Genomic DNA, 16,032 nt, shown 5'->3' with positions numbered 1-16,032 from the left:
AGATAATTTTATTTTGGCCGACTTACATGCTATTGGTGTAATCAATCTTATCTTGAGCATTTTATCATAAAATGTTACTACTTGTAAGCAATTCCTGTGTTTTGTAGTTTCAAGCTAAAGCAATTGGTGACTAAGGAGGAATACTTTTATACTACTGATATATACTTTGTTCTTTCTATTTGTCCACTTGATTCAACTTTTCTTAATATAATATTTTGGGGTCTTTTTATTCCTTTAGCATGTGGTCAAATAATTACATCACTTATTATATGTATCAAAACTGTGTGACACAATAGAAGAAATAACATTAACGCACATGAAATAAGTATTAGTAGCAATATTACAAAGGCTTTGTCTCAGGTGTCCACAAGTGGCATAGAAGATAGTACTTAAAACATTTGTTGTAGCTGCATGGAAAATACAATCTGTTCTTCAGCATCAGGGAATTGAATAAATAAAATGTTATGTCTATCATTGCATGGCACCCTATGCAGAAATCAGTTTTAGTGATCTTAACTTACATATAGCAACTGGGGTAAATACATTATTTATAGTTGAAATAAGTAAGTAGTATTATTTAAAGTCTACATAACGCAATTACATTGTTTACAAAAATTAAACACATGAACAAACCAAAGATATATAGTTTCAAAGATTTACTGTGAGCAAATCTAGGTACAAATTAAATTCACTGGCATGTTTATCTCCAAAGGTAATGAGGATAGGAAGAGGTCTAGAAATGATAATAAATGGTAATAGAATAAGTCAAAGTATTGGCACATTAATGAAGGAAGTATTTAATGAGCTAAGGAGCATGAGTACTATGAATCTGTCCAACCAAAACCACAGCAACAACAGCGGCAACAAAATTGTGTGTGTGTGTGTGTGTGTGTGTGTGTGTGTGTGTGATTAAATTACAACAAAAAATCTTTAAATACTCTTCTTACAGTATCATATTAGAGGAATTTTATAAGATATCAGCATCACAGTTTCCTTCACCTTAATTCTCCCGAGAACTTGTGTGACATTGACAGTGATTCTATAGAAAAGGCTGATAAATACGATTCTGGTTTGATTGCTTTTGTTCAGGTTACAGAGGATGACATTTTCCCAAAGTCTATGTTATTTTTTAAAAATATGTATTGTCATTACCTGTTAATAACATTGAATATTTGGCTTCCACATGAATTAACTAACACAGTACCTTAGTCCTGGTCATTAGTCCAAAGTTTACACTGCAAGCAATTTTCTACCAGTGCCCTTCAGGCTTGAATATAGTCAAGTTCATTTTGATTATCTTAGAAACTGATAATATTTTTTGGGGGGCAGGGAAATGATGGCAATGGCTTGTATCTTTAGGAGTTGGGACTTCACATAAGCTAATATTTATATAGGGTACACTTGTAAAAGCAAATTGCTGGATTAAAGGGCAAGCATATTAAAATGGGTATTTAGAAGGAAATGGCCTTCAGAACTATCCAGTTTCAATTGGCCTCCTATTGTCGCGCTGTCTCTCATCAACCCTGCATTTTATCAGCCCTTTGACTTTTTGCAAATGGTATGGACAAACCTCTCATTTTTGTTGTGATCTGCCCTTATACGAGCAATGAAAAGGGATTTCCTTAAGTTTATTGGGATATGAATTAGGGGCATTTAAAAGTCATTATTTACCAGAATGGCCTTGGCATCAAGATATTGAAATAACTTATTTTATCTACTTTTAGAGATTTCAGAATTGCAAAATATAAGCGATGGCTTAAGAAGGGAGGCATGAAAGCCATCGTACAACACAGGACACAGGACTTCAAATGCTGTCTTCCCACTGCTGCTGCTTCTAATCTATTATTCAAATCTTATTTGCCAGCTTCTCCCCTCATATAGGAAATACAGAAATATTTCCAGTTTTTATGTCAGATTCTAAAGGAATGGTTTGCCTTTTCCCAGTAAACAAAGAGTCGGATAGATTTAAAGTTGGTCATTATGTTTTCTGACGTGGAGAAAGATTAAAGAATATTGTAGGTTAAATGAGTTATAATGCATCAGCCAGTCATCTAAAGTTGGCAAGACTTGGATATGTGAAGTTGGAAGTTGTTTGTTTTCTTGCTACCATGAACTCTGAGTTTATAATAAGAAAGTTACCTAACTTCTTATCTCTCTTATTCACACTATTATCATCCAGACCTGGTGTCACATAACTGAAACCCCAGTTCTTGGGAGACTGAAACAGGAGGATTCCAAGTTTGAGGCCAGTCTTAGCAATGTAGCAAAACCCTCAACAACTTAGTGAAACTGTTAAAAAAAAAAATGGCTGCAGGTATCACTCAGAGATAAAATGCCCCTGTGTTCAATCCCTGCTTGAAGAACAAAAGAAAAATGCAAAAACAAAAATAAACAAAGCATTATTATCAAGTATGAATAGTTGGATTGTGGTAGTTTGCAGTTTAGAAGTTCTGCTGGGGAGTGGAGCGAGTAATGGCATCTCTCATTTCTACATCTGAATTTATTAGCACTTCATTGCTGCTTCTTTAACAAGGGCCGGGAGTGGTGGAGTACTACTGCATGCTCCTCTTCTCCTTTCTATTACTCCAAATAATTGATTATTTTACATTTAAACTTTCACACACATATAGAGCAATAATATCGCCTAGGTGCTTTCTTAACTAAAATCCTGACTTAACCATCACTAAAATGTGCAGAGCACTTAGCTTCTCATGCTATAGGATATTGTGGAGAGATTTTCAAATTCATTAACACAGCATTCCTGAGTAGCTGTTGGAAGTAAAGATGAGCAAGTCAGCCAGATGGCTTCTTTGGTGGTATAAAAATCAGAAAATGAGGACTCAGGCAGACCCGAACTTTAGCGAGGCCCAGGGGAAAGCTTTATTTACCATTCCACCACTCGAGGCTGTCTCTATTAAGTTAGAATGGCCACTGACTTCCAGGCCACTAAAGGGTCTGTGTGCAACAGTGCTTTTGGCTGCTTGAGAGAGGTGTGTTTTTTTCTTTTGGTGTGGTTCCATGAAATGGTAACTATACTTTCCTGAGAGAGGACTATAAGAAGAAAGTTATTCTTTCTTCTTATTGATTCGGGCTTCTTCTATAGGTGGATTTGAGAGGGGGGAATGTATTTAATGATGTATGGAATGAGAACTGGTTAATATGTCTAGTGGCCGTAGTTAATATACTGGCTCACATGTTGATGATGCCCATTTTATTTTTAAGTTTTATTTAAAGAAAATCATAGAAACAAATAAAATCTTTTATTCTTAAGAATATGTTATAAGGACTATGAAAAACTCGCAGGCTTGTATATCTTATATATTAATCAAGCCTAGAAAGATTTTAATAGAAAAGAGGTTTATATTAATGAAAAATATAGAAAAATAATGTTTTAAAAACTTTTGAGATGTGCTCTAATTGTTTACCTAAGTTCTTTCTTTCCTTAAAGTGTATTTTGAAGCCTTAATTCAAAGGGTGGTCTCCTTAAAGAGTAGTTTAACATATTTAAGATTCCTTTGCCAATCTGATATGAAACAAAACTATAGATCCAAAGCCTCCCAGCAAGTCCCTGCCCCTCCTCCAGGAGGTTGGGCTATGGAATTTTGTTTTACATGGCTGCAAAACCCTCTTCATCAATGAAAAATGATCCATCACCCATCATGCTTCAGCGAAGTCAGAAGCAACTGCTGAAATAAGCCAGAACGTGTCTGATGTGGGTGAAGCGAAGCCCACCAGTAATCCCTCCCCGAGAAACAAAACAAAGAAAGGCTTAAATGTGAGCTTGGGTGGTTTCCAATTTTACCAAAATGTAAATATGGCTTCAGTTGGGAATTTTATTTTTCACTACATTTACTCTCAATTATTTTGTTCAGTGGCTTTCTCTAGATTGTATATCTAACACTAAGCAAAAAAGATGAGATTTTGCTGGAATAGTTGAAAGAATAAAAAAATAGCAAAAGAAATATGAGTCCGTACAGTCACTGGTACTTTTTGTGAGAACACCTGATATCTTGTTCTACTGCTCTTGGGAGGTTAATGACAAAAATCATGAGAACAAAATTGCTTTTAATTTTTAAACTATTTAAAAATTTTTATTAAAACCAGTAAAGCTATTTTGGTTGATTCTGAAAATGTCTAATTCTGCCTTATTTCCAGGAATCATTTAGGGTAGTGGTTAAGAGTGAAGAACCTATAGTTCCTGGGTTTAGATATGACTTCAATGCTTTCTTCCTCTGGCACCACAGACAACTTAAATCTTTTTTCTATAAGGTTATTTTCATTAATACATTTCTTTTACATTTTAATAAGCTCCTTTTCATCTGTGAAATCATTTCTAAGGCTATTTGCTGTGTAATCACCCATTAGCTTCAGAATGAAGTTAGAGAAAGTCACATATGTACTGCCAGGGCTGAGCATGTCTCCGAGTCTTATTTTGGGGGGTTATCATTTGTGCCCCAGACTTGAAAATTAGGTAAGAAATTTAGATTGCTCACACCAGTCTTTTGGGTTCCCCTCTACAATGGACATGTCACATATTTGATATGGATTTCTGGCCTTTTTTTGTTTGTTTTTTAAAGTAACTGCTTCCCTGATTCACACAGCTATTCTTCATTTTATTTGATTTATGGAGAGAATACTGAATAGACACCCCTGGCAGAAGACAGTTTGTATGGGTGTATGCACATGTGTGCAGGGTCACGGGGTACACACAGGGCACAAGGTATTTCCCTTTGTAGTCTTACAGATTTGTAGCCTTTGGACTAGAGGCCGTTGAAAGTTTCTCTCACAGTCTTACAGTTTCCTATTTATACGTCTCTCCAGCCACAGGACTGAACTGGTTGCAAACAGTACATTCAGACTCCATCTCTGGTTCAGTTCCCTGACTGTTACCCACTGCAGCTTGTCATGATATGTGGAAAAGAAAACTGAGTCAAATGGAGGCAGTGCAGAAATCAAAGACCCTTTGTAAGACCATGTTTTCTAAATAGTTTTAAAGAATATTTAAGGTTTGAATATCTAAAGCAGGAGTTGTTGAACTATCGCCCATGGGCCATGTCTACCCTGCAGCCACTTTTATAAATTTTATTCAGATGCAGTCATGCCCCTTTGTTGGATGTTTTATTCGGCAGCCTTCTTGTTACAAGGACAAGAGTTGTGTAGTTGCAAAAGAAATGGTATGCTCAGCAAAGCTTCAATCTTTATTAGGCTTTGTGTAGATGTTTTTTCTAACTCTTGATCTAAAGTAATCTATTTCCTTTTTCCCCCCTTTGTGGTACAGTGGATTGAATCCAGGGACATTCTACCTCTGATCTTCACCCCCAGCCCTTCTAATTTTTTTTTTTTTTTGTTTTGTTTGTTTTTAAGTCATGTCTTCTCTAGGTTGCTGATAGTCTCACCAAATCGCTGAGGCCTGTCTTCAACCTGCAATCCTCCTATTGCAGCCTCCCAAGTACTGAGATTACAAACATACGTCACCAGCCCTGGCTCACATTACCTGTTTGAAAACATGTATAATGAGGGTTCAGGGAAAATTGCTTTTAGTGTTTTTAGTGATACTCTCATATCATCTCTCTTTCCTCTTTCTGTGTAAATTATATGGAAGCCATAATTTTTCCACTCAGAATTTAGCTGTTAACTACATGCATAGCATTGAAACTGTGTATTATAGAACATACACAGAAAAAACTGTGAAAATGGAACATGAAAATAATGAGGGTGCCATTAAAAAAAAAACTTATTGAGTGTAAGGAGCTTGGCATGTATTATGCCTACTCCTTATACCATTGCCCTGTGAAGGTCAAAAAGGTCAAACAGCAAATCCATGTATGTATTATTTCATGCTGTGTGTCCATAGACATTCTTTTCTACCACCGGAGTGGGCAGTGTATGCCAGCTCCTTAGAAATTCCGGAAGTCTTAGTAATTGAGATATTATTTGAGGTAAAGGAGATTTTAATGTTATTTCCCAACAAAGATGGAAGGGTGTGAAATTGAACTTCTTATTCTCTTCTGGTTAATTCAGTCTTATTGGAGGCTGATTATTCAGCCAAAGACTGGCATTTGCTTTGAATCACAGACAATTTGAATAGCATTTGAATAGCAGTTGGATTATATATATTAAACATACATTCTTGGCTAGAGGTGGAACTCTCGGAGTGAGCTATTTGATAATTGATGGGTGTGTTTTGAAATGAGTTCTCCTCTTATCATTTAGAGTTACTTCTACCTATCAATAAATGATGGTTCTGTGTTTTTACAAATGTGCCTTTAGATCTTTTTTTTTCTATGGTAGAACGAGGCTCAAGTAATATTTTCACATACTAATTAACTCTAGGCAGTGAAAAAGATTTTCTTCAGGGTCTGAACTGATTATCTTTTAAAGAACTCTTATTTTAGTTATCTTCCAATAGGTTCTCTTTGGTATTGAACTAGGACAATTTATTATAATGAGTGGCTCATCCATATGCCTGTAGAGGCTTTTGTATCTACTTGGATTTATTATGTTTTATTTTTAGTATTTAAATTGAAGCTGGGCATGGTGGCACACCCTTGTAATCCCAGCATTCGGGAGGCTGAAACCGGAGGATCACCGTTCGCGGACAGCTTCAGCTACTTAGTGAGGCCCTCCACAAATTAGTGAGACCCTGTTTCAAAATAAAGAACACACACAAAAAAATAGGGCAGGGGTTGTAGCTCGAAGGTCAAATGCCCCTGGGTTCCACCCCCAGTATAATTTCTTATTTTGTACCTTCAACATTCTCAGAAATGTAGATTTAAAAGGAATGAAAAATCTATTAGGACATCTTAGTATATTTCAGAGGAATGCGAACATTATTTAAAATCATAAATATCTATACATTTTTTCAAAAGATGTTTTTATGGGAATAAATATATTCCCTCAGTTTGTAAGTAGAATTATATTTAATATATTCGGTAATAAGTTTCTTTTCTATACTTCTGAAAAAATTGTTTTGGTGAAATAAACTTAGTTTGGTGGAAAAAAAAATATGGCATTTGGGTAGCTGGGCATGGTGGACCATGCTTGTAATTTCAGTAGTTGGGAGGTTAAGACAAGAGTATTCCAGATTGAGGATAGCCTTAGCAATTTAGGCCCTTAGAAACTTAGACCCTATTTCAAAATAAAAAATAAAATAAGGCTTGGAGTGAAGCTTAGAGGTAGAATGCCTCTGAGTTCAGTAACACACACACACACACACACACACACACACACACACACACACACGCTTTTGGGAGATGAGTTAGTTTAACTCAGTATTGTATATGTACTAACATGGCATGTATTTATTATCATGTCCCAGATGGAAGCAAGGTCATTCCAAAAATAAATGAGCAAATATCTGTATTAAAGCTTAATTCAAATTTGGAATAGGCTACTTTGTCCATTTTTGAGCATCTTCAGACTGTGTTAAGGATATCGGGTTTAGTAACATTTTGACTAGGACAGTGTAACTTTTAAAATACATTTTATAGTATTTAAGAAAAAATATGAAAATATTCCATATCTTTATCTAAATGGAGTTTATCCTTTAAATTGTAAAGAACTCTAAAAGATGATTCTATTTGTTTCTTGCTATTACTGTCAGTTTGAAAATTATAAATGTGAAAGTGACTTTTGAGGTAGAATGTGGAAGATCCTAATACAGTGTTTTCTTTTATACTTTTATACTTTTACTGGTGCATTATAACCTCAAATTCTAGTTTGAGTTTGTAGTGGTTGGCACTTGCTGAGGTTTCCCTGGGCTCTCCCCCCCCCCCCAATACATGATATGGACATTGGCAGTGATGTTCTCACATAGCACAGTGTCTTTTTTTTTTTTTTTTCCCTCGGTACTGGGGTTGGAACCCAGGGGCATTTTTACCTCTGAGCTATACCCCCAGCCCCAGTTTTTATTCATTATTTTGAAACAGGGTCTCTCTGTGTTGCAAGGGGCCTCAGTAAGTAGCTGAGGCTGTCTGTGAACAGCTATTCTCCTGTCTCAGCCTCCCCAATGCTGGGATTACAGAAGTGCCCCACCATGCCCTGCCAGCACAGTGTCTTTACACCCCCCCCCCCACTATACACACACTGTCCAGTGCTGTTCAGAGACTTATAAATCACTTTTTCTCTTTTTCAACTTTGTTGAAATTAAACTGAGCTAGGTTTTATTGAAAAAAAAAATGACTTCAGAAACTTAAGCATTTTTCATAATTCTCCAGAAAGGGTCTGTATTTTCATGTTCTCTCCTGGAGCGAACACCTTGTTTCAGTAAGTACTTGAGAGTCCCTCAAATGCTAGCATTTTGGCAATATAGTCTGGGGCCAGAGTTATTTTTCTAACGAAGCGGAGGTTCTGCATATTACTTAGAACCAATCCCTTCAGTGAGCAGCTTAGAAACCGAAAGAAATTTGAATGAGTCGAAATCAGCCTCATTTCATTTCAGATGCGCAGGTGGCAAAGGCTCTTAAGTGTCTCACCATGGTGGAAGCTGCCTTGGCAGAGAGAGAGAGCTGTCCCTTAGCTGACTGACTGGCCAAGAGGATTAGCAATCTGCGGCAGGCTCTTCAAAAGTAATTTTCCTCCAAGGGTCAAGAACTATGCTCACCATTTCTCTGGCATGATTTGCAGCTACTCATTTGTAGCCTTACCACCAGTAGCAAATAGAACAACTGCAAGATGCAAGATGTTTGCTCATGTATTTTCCTTCCTTTCTGCCTAACTAAACTTCTTGAACGCCATTCAGTGTCACCGCCTTCTGTCCTGCCAGCTTTTGGAAAGAAACTTAAAATTCATGAGCTGGGCTTCCATTTATAAATTAGAACATCACCGTGACAATTCTCTTTTAAGCAGGCTGTGAGGCTATAACTCAGGAACCCGTTTACAGAGGACTGTGTATGACAGAAGACTCTGGAGCTTTGTAGGGATCTTTAGCGATCCGGAGGGTTACTGTATGATAGAATTAGATCAGTATGGGCCACGTGCTGTCTGTTGTGAGGCTACTTCCACCTGCCTTTGTTCCACTTTGTATTCCATCTGGCTGCTAGTGATAGCATTATTTTTTAAAATGTGGCTTGGATCATGTCATACTCCCAGGTAAAACTAATAATAGTATCAAATAACTATAAAAGAAATCTAAACATCTTTTATTCCGTTTAAAAATTTTCAAGTCTAGTTTTGTTTTCTTTTTTGTGTGTAGGGGCACAGTACCAGGAATTGAACCCAGGGGCATTCTACTTCTCAGCTACACTCTCAGCCCTATTTTTTATGCTTCATTTGGAAACAAACTCTCACTAAGTTGCAGAGGGCCTCACGAAGTAGCTGAGGCTGGCCTAGAACCTAGATCCTCCTGTCTCAGTCTCCCAAATGCTGAGATTACAAGGGTGCGCCACCACGTCCTGCTCAGAATTTTGAACTATTATACCACACAACACTGTTTCATTCTTGAACCCAGGATTATTATTATTAGTTTTTATATTTTCTATCATTTGTTTCACTACACTGTATTAATTCTTAATCTTGAAATACAAAATTCTTTACAAAAGTAAATGTAAAAGCCACTTATGAAAGATTGATAAATATGCTCAACGTGTGGTAAATAAATTACATGGAACCTCTTGGATTAAAATGCATTGTAAATATAAGGTAAATCTAGTTTTCTAAAAGTGTTCTTATTATACAAGTTAGACAAGTAATGATTCTCAAGACTGTCTTTCTTCCTTTTCTTATTTGGTTGTGTTTTGTTTTTGGTACTAGAGATTGAACTCAGAAACAGTCTACCTCTGAACTGCACCATCAGCACGATTTTATTTATTTATTTATTTATTTATTTATTTATTTATTTATTTAAATATTTGAAACATTCACTAAGTTGCTGAGGGCCTTGCTGTGTTGCTTTGCTGAATCTGGCCTTGACTTTGTGATTCTCATGTCTCAGCATCCCATGTATGAGATTATAGGTGTGCAGTAGCAGTGATATGGTAGTGATAGGCAACTAACCCCCTTTATTTTGTACAGCTACTCCTAGTTGTTACTGTTAATTAGAATCCTAGAGTCTAAAATTAACAGTGGCTATGGAGTCTAAAATTAACAGTGGCTGCTTGGAACATCAATAAAGGCCATGTGTCAAGAAATCAATGTGGGTTCTACCTGGTAGTTTAAATGTATATACAAAGGGCACTTATACCAGTATAAAGAGTAATGGTGACCTGTGTTGCAAAGTAGTAAGCCATTGGAGGGTTGTGATAGCCAATAATTCTTTTGAGAAAAACTCTCTCCTTGCTATGTGGAGATGCATTTCCTTGCAACCTCTTTCTATTAATTAGTTTTAAATAAAAAAGTACAACTTTTTTTTGAGTGTGTGTGAGAGCATTTCTAAAAAAAATGACACATATTTGAAAGACATTATTGCTTTTCAGGCTGCTAGACATTTTATTTTATTTTATTTTATTTTATTTTATTTTATTTTATTTTATTTTATTGCAGTACTGAGTATAGAACCCAGGAACATTCTACCTCCAATATATACCCCCAGCCCTATTTTTTATTATTTATTTTGAAACAGGGTCTCATTGAGTTCCAAGAGGCCTCCCTAAGTAGTAGCTGGTGTGCTCCTGAACTTTGATCCTCCTTTCTCAGCCTCCCAAGAGGTAGGAATACTAGCCTGATCCACCACACCTGGCAGGTTTGGATTATTTTAAAGGAATTTTAAGAAGCATTCAAGGATGGACACTTCTGTTTTGCAAAAGGTTTTAGGGTGTTAGTATCACCCAGGCTTATGTGATGCATTGTTTTGACTTTGATTCTAGCTCTGTTCTGTTGCTGGTTAGGAATGTGACTTTCAATCATATTTAAATAGCCAAATATTTGATGTGGAGAGTGAGCAGATCTAAGTTACTACCCCTGAGCCTGTCTTTGCTGTTCCCAAATTCTCTGAGTTTCTCCACACAGATCCCCATGGAAACGAAACAAAAAAGCTACTGGAAGGGAAACAGTTTGTTGGTTTTTCTCATTAAAGCTTCTGCTGGACTTTTATTAGTTGTAATCCAGTTTCTTTCAAGATTAGACATAAAGGCGAGTTTGTACTTTTATAATTTAAATACACTAAATATGTTGACTTTGGTGTGCCTGTTTATGAGCAAAAGTAATCATTCTACTTCCAATGTACAATTACCTCTGACAATAAATCCAGGGGGAAAAAAGGAAAACAAAAAACAGATGTGTGTAAAAGGGGAAAGGCAACTCCATTTAAAAAATAAGTTATTAAATAAAGTGGAGTGGCAAGTGATTAGAGGCTAATATGACCAATCTCGTGCTTCCCTTCTTTCTTATCTTTAAGTCATCCTCGTGTGTGAAAGTTCTCAAAATAATATACTGAGGAGTGAATTGCAGATCTCAACTACTTTAGACCATATAAAGCTTCATGTGCTTTATTTGCTATGATGAGTAGATTTTGTAGGATTCTATTAAAAAAAGGATTTGGTAAGACTTAAATTTAACTTTACCTTTTTGAACTAGCATTACAAAGAAAGACAATTTCACTCTTTTTCTCTCTCTCTCCACTATAGTTATTAAAATGTATTTAGGTATTAAGTATTTTTTATGTCTGAGGAAAGCCTCACTAAGCATCTATCTTCTACTTTTTTAATAATTTAGAATCTCTGCTTTCTTCTGTGGCTCAAACTGGTTTCTTATTCAGATGCAATCTACAGATAGATGTTTCTTCTGATGTGAAAATTTAAAGAGAATATTCATAAACAGGAGTATTGTTTTTATTAAAATTATGATTTCCACATTACACATGTCAATGGAACATTTTCTTCTCCATTTTTAGAAGATCTTTTTAGACTCTAACGATGGTTCTTCTTTGCCTCTTTCTAGGCGGCTGCACTTTTGATGATGGTCCCGGGGCCTGCGACTACCACCAGGATCTGTATGATGACTTTGAGTGGGTGCATGTTAGTGCTCAAGAGCCCCATTACCTACCACCGGAGATGCCTCATGGTGAGAATCACTCTTTGTACTCAGTAATGCATTTTCTTATTTAAGATACAGCTATAAAAATTGTTATAAGTTGATTTGTTGAGATACTTGGACAAAATCATCGCCTTACACTACTCTGTGTCTTTCACATCATAATTTTCCCTAGACCTCTGTTTTTCAATAATTCTCATTTTATCTTTTTATATTTTGGGGAAAATATGAGTATTGATTTGTTTTTATACACATACATTATATATATATACATACATATATATATACATATATACATATATACATATGTGTGTGTGTGTGTGTGTGAAAAAGGCAAAACAAATCTTATTTAAAAATTTTAAGCTATAGAATCGGCTCTTTTGGTACTTATTCAATTAATTTACACAAGTCCAATCAAGTCTAACTAAAGGGAAGGACTTGTTTTCCATGGTCAGAGAGAAGCAGTCCCATTTTCCCACCGATCAGGAGCAAGCCAGAGGCTGGTTGGGGGGGGCAGCTTAGAGGCAAGATTGTCAGCTGGGGAAGGTCTTTTCTGAGTGACTTATATAGAAATAGGACCAAGACCTGTTTATTGTTTAACTAGATCTTGTGGTCTCTGATTTTTGTCAGATAATACATTTTCTAGTTTAAGACAGTTTGAAACAAATTGTTTTCTGTTTTTTCTTTACTCGTGAAAAACACATTAATATAGGATATATTATACAGTATTGAAATAATATTTGTGTTTTCAATTCAGTGTATTAATTTCAAAATAATTCTGAATTCTGTGCATTGCAATCCTTTCCTAAATTATAAAAATAAAAAATATTAAAAAAAATTTTGAAACCCAGTACATAGAACAAATTATTTTTCCAATGTTTAAAAAGAAAAATAGTATTTAACAATATGTTATATAATCATGTGTTAATAATATATGCATAAAATATGTGATATGCTTATTTACTATTACTAATAATTCATGCTTTAAATATACTTTTGCATTTGATTATAATTATATCAAAATAGCTTATAATTAATTTTTTATAAATTCAGAAAGTTTTTTAATCTGAATATGAAATTTTAGATATGACAAGATATGACAATTTTAAAGAGTGAAGATATTGATTCTAGTGATTGATAAAAGAACTTCTTAGTAGCATCCCTGAACTTACTAATTAATATAATTTATTAAAAAATAGATAACAACACATCATAGAGATACAAAATAACAATAGATAACAACACATCATAGGGATACAAAGCAAATAAAACAAAACTTACAAGTTATGTTTCCCAATTTTTGGTTATAAATGATTATAGTAAACACATCCTATGAAATTTATTAGTCTACACTGAAATGTATACATGAATCAAATCTGCTTTTTATTCTGAATTGTCTCCTACCATGGCCAAGTAGGCAAATGGTTATTTCTAAGGGTACAATGAACCATAATTTCCTTTGCAAAAGAATTTACCAATTTATTGGCATCCTTTGCTTCTTATGTTTGACCCCTACATTGTCAGCAGTCTCATTTAGTTTTATGCAGAGGTTTCTATTTTTCTTTCAAAGGTACATAACCTTATTTTACTGGTGCATTTTAATTAAAGAAACTATTGCAATTTTCTGCCTGAATTTTCTCTGTGGTATATTTAGACTGAATTTTTCATGTAAAATTAAAGAGGGTGGGCTGGAATGCACACATTTTGACTGTTTATCATCAGAGAATAATCAGAAAGACGTTGATTTATGGAAATGTTACTATTGTTAATTACCATTGATGGTAGGTGATGAATAGCTGAAGAGATACTGCTCTGATGACCTTGTTGGCTCACCTTTGATGCACAGCTTAATCGGTGGTTATAGTAAAATATGATATGCACAGAAAGTGAAAGTGTTTGAAATTCAGCTCCATTGTCCAATTAATAGGACATTAAATAATTAATCATGCAGAGGAGGGAAAAGGTCATGGCCATTTTATTTTTCCAAATGTAATTGTGTTTAATTTGAGGAGAGGTGAAAAAAAGGACTCATATCTATATTCCTTTTTAAATTCTTTTCTTTGTACAAAAGATACTATTCTTTTCACTTCCCTTATGATTCTTTAAAGTGCTGACTGAACAGTTTCTGTTCACATATTGGTGAAAAGGAGACATTTAGTTTTATCCTACTAAAGTTTTAAATGATCATTATTTTCAGATAAATAGGTCTTCATGTTTTCTTTTGGTCGTTATTGCTGTTAACTTTAAAGTCACATGCACAGAAACAAATCAAAATAATCTCAAGCACTTGACAGTACTGTGGTAGAAATATAATTCTCAGCAGTATTCTTGTAATGGAACTTTGTGTAGGACTTGGACCTTGCCAATCAGCTTCTATTTACCTTTTTGCATTAGAGGCCCAGAGGGGATAAAGACATACAGGGCAAATAAATAGTTTACAATAAAAGAGTGAATGTGAGTAGAAGGGGAAGACTAGAAAAAAGACAAAAATAATCTCTCCATATGGGCTGTGCAGTGCTCGAGTGATTGCTTCCCAAGTTCCACAGACGTTCCTAGTCCTACAATGGTATCATTGTTAGAAGGCAATGATGAGGCCCAGAAGACCTGCAAAACCAGCATGCCAAAACACAAGAGTCTGGATAGCCAAAAGTTATATGAAAATATGAGTACTTGCTTCATTTAGTCATTAAAGACATGCAAATTAAAAATAGCCAGGAATGGTCATGTGCATGTGTAATCTGAGTACTTGGGAGGCTGAGACAGGCGGATCACAGGTTCAAGGCCAACCTCAGCAACTTATTCAAAGCTCTCAGCAGCTTAGTGAGAACCTATTTCAAAAAGAAGGAAGGAAAGCTGGGGAGGTGACACATGCTTGTAATCCCAGCATTTGCGAGGCTGAATCCAGGGGATCGCGGACAGCCTCAGCTACTTAGTGAGGCCCACTGCAACTTAGTGAGACCCTGCTTCAAGATAAAGAATAAAAAATAGGGCAGGGGGTGTAGCTCAGAGGTCGAATGCCCCTGAGTTCCATCCCTAGACCTGCGAAAGAAAGAAAGAAAGAAAGAAAGAAAGAAAGAAAGAAAGAAGAGACAGAGAGAGAGATAGAGAGAGACAGAGAGAGACAGAGAGAGGAGAGAGAGAGAGAAGGCTGCTTACTCAGTGAGCAGGTGACAATCATGATTTTAGATATTGGTAAGAATGAAGAGCAAGTAAGATCCTCATATAGACCTACCTTAGTACAAATCCTTAAAACTACTTTGTACAGTCTAAGGACCAATTTATTCTTGGCTCTCAGTCCAGCAGAACTGAGGATTTGTGTTCACCAAGGATGTGCGGTAGAGTGTTTATGGCATTGGCATTCATAACAGGTCCAAACCAGATTCCTCTCTACAGTGCAAAGGAGAAGTAAATGGTGGTGGTGTATTTATATGATGAAATCTTACTAAGTGAGCAGACTATTGCTATACACAATGCTATGAATTTTATAAACACAGTCTTGAAGGAATAAAACCAAATTCAAGATTTTATAGGTTCATTAAAAGGGATACGCACGCACAAAACTAAAATCAGTGCCCACAGGGACACTATTGGAAAACAAAAATAATAATTAAAATTTTATATATTAGGATGAAAGATATATAACAGGAGACTTGAAAGAGTTCAAGCTGTTATTTTCTCATCATCCTGGACCCCTCTTCACACACAAAACATTAGTGTCCTTTTATAACTTTAAAAGTCTTAGTAAATTTCCTTACCTTTGCTTATTTATATCTCTGTCTACTTTTCCAATCAAAAAACTTTACCTATTTTTATTACATATACACAAGTTCTATCTGCTTCGCAAAGATTTTCCTGACTAGCTTAGGACCCCTCTATTCTCAAGTCAAATAAGTTGTTCATTGAGCTTTGTACATTTCACTTGATGATGTTATAGTATCATTTTTATATATCCTTTTTTCCACTAAACTATATGGTCCTTGTGAGTATATATTGACCATATGTTTTGATCTTTGATTTCCCAAGACACTATTTTATTTTACTTAGGCAAACAATTCCAGCTTGTAA

General features: G+C 35.4%; 1 protein-coding gene across 5 annotated transcripts in view; it reads left to right on the top strand.

Moving 5' to 3' along the window:
• The window catches only part of PTPRK (protein tyrosine phosphatase receptor type K), a gene marked incomplete at both ends in the record, with an annotated part of 572,810 nt that overhangs the window by 118,916 nt on the left and 437,862 nt on the right, over positions 1 to 16,032 (top strand). For 4 of the 5 annotated variants that reach the window (XM_080700525.1, XM_080700524.1, XM_080700523.1 and 1 more), the window contains one exon: positions 11,875 to 11,997. In XM_080700525.1, the coding sequence (XP_080556651.1) occupies positions 11,875 to 11,997 (123 nt within the window). Of the gene's footprint in view, positions 1 to 11,874; positions 11,998 to 16,032 lie in introns of those variants that run through there. The other variant, XM_080700526.1, reaches the window with a different exon arrangement.

This window comes from Muscardinus avellanarius (assembly GCF_963383645.1).
Source record: "Muscardinus avellanarius genome assembly, chromosome: 8".
NCBI classification, from domain to species: Eukaryota; Metazoa; Chordata; class Mammalia; order Rodentia; family Gliridae; genus Muscardinus; species Muscardinus avellanarius.
Note: the sequence above shows the minus strand (reverse complement) of the source record. Positions and strands in the feature narration are given on the sequence as shown.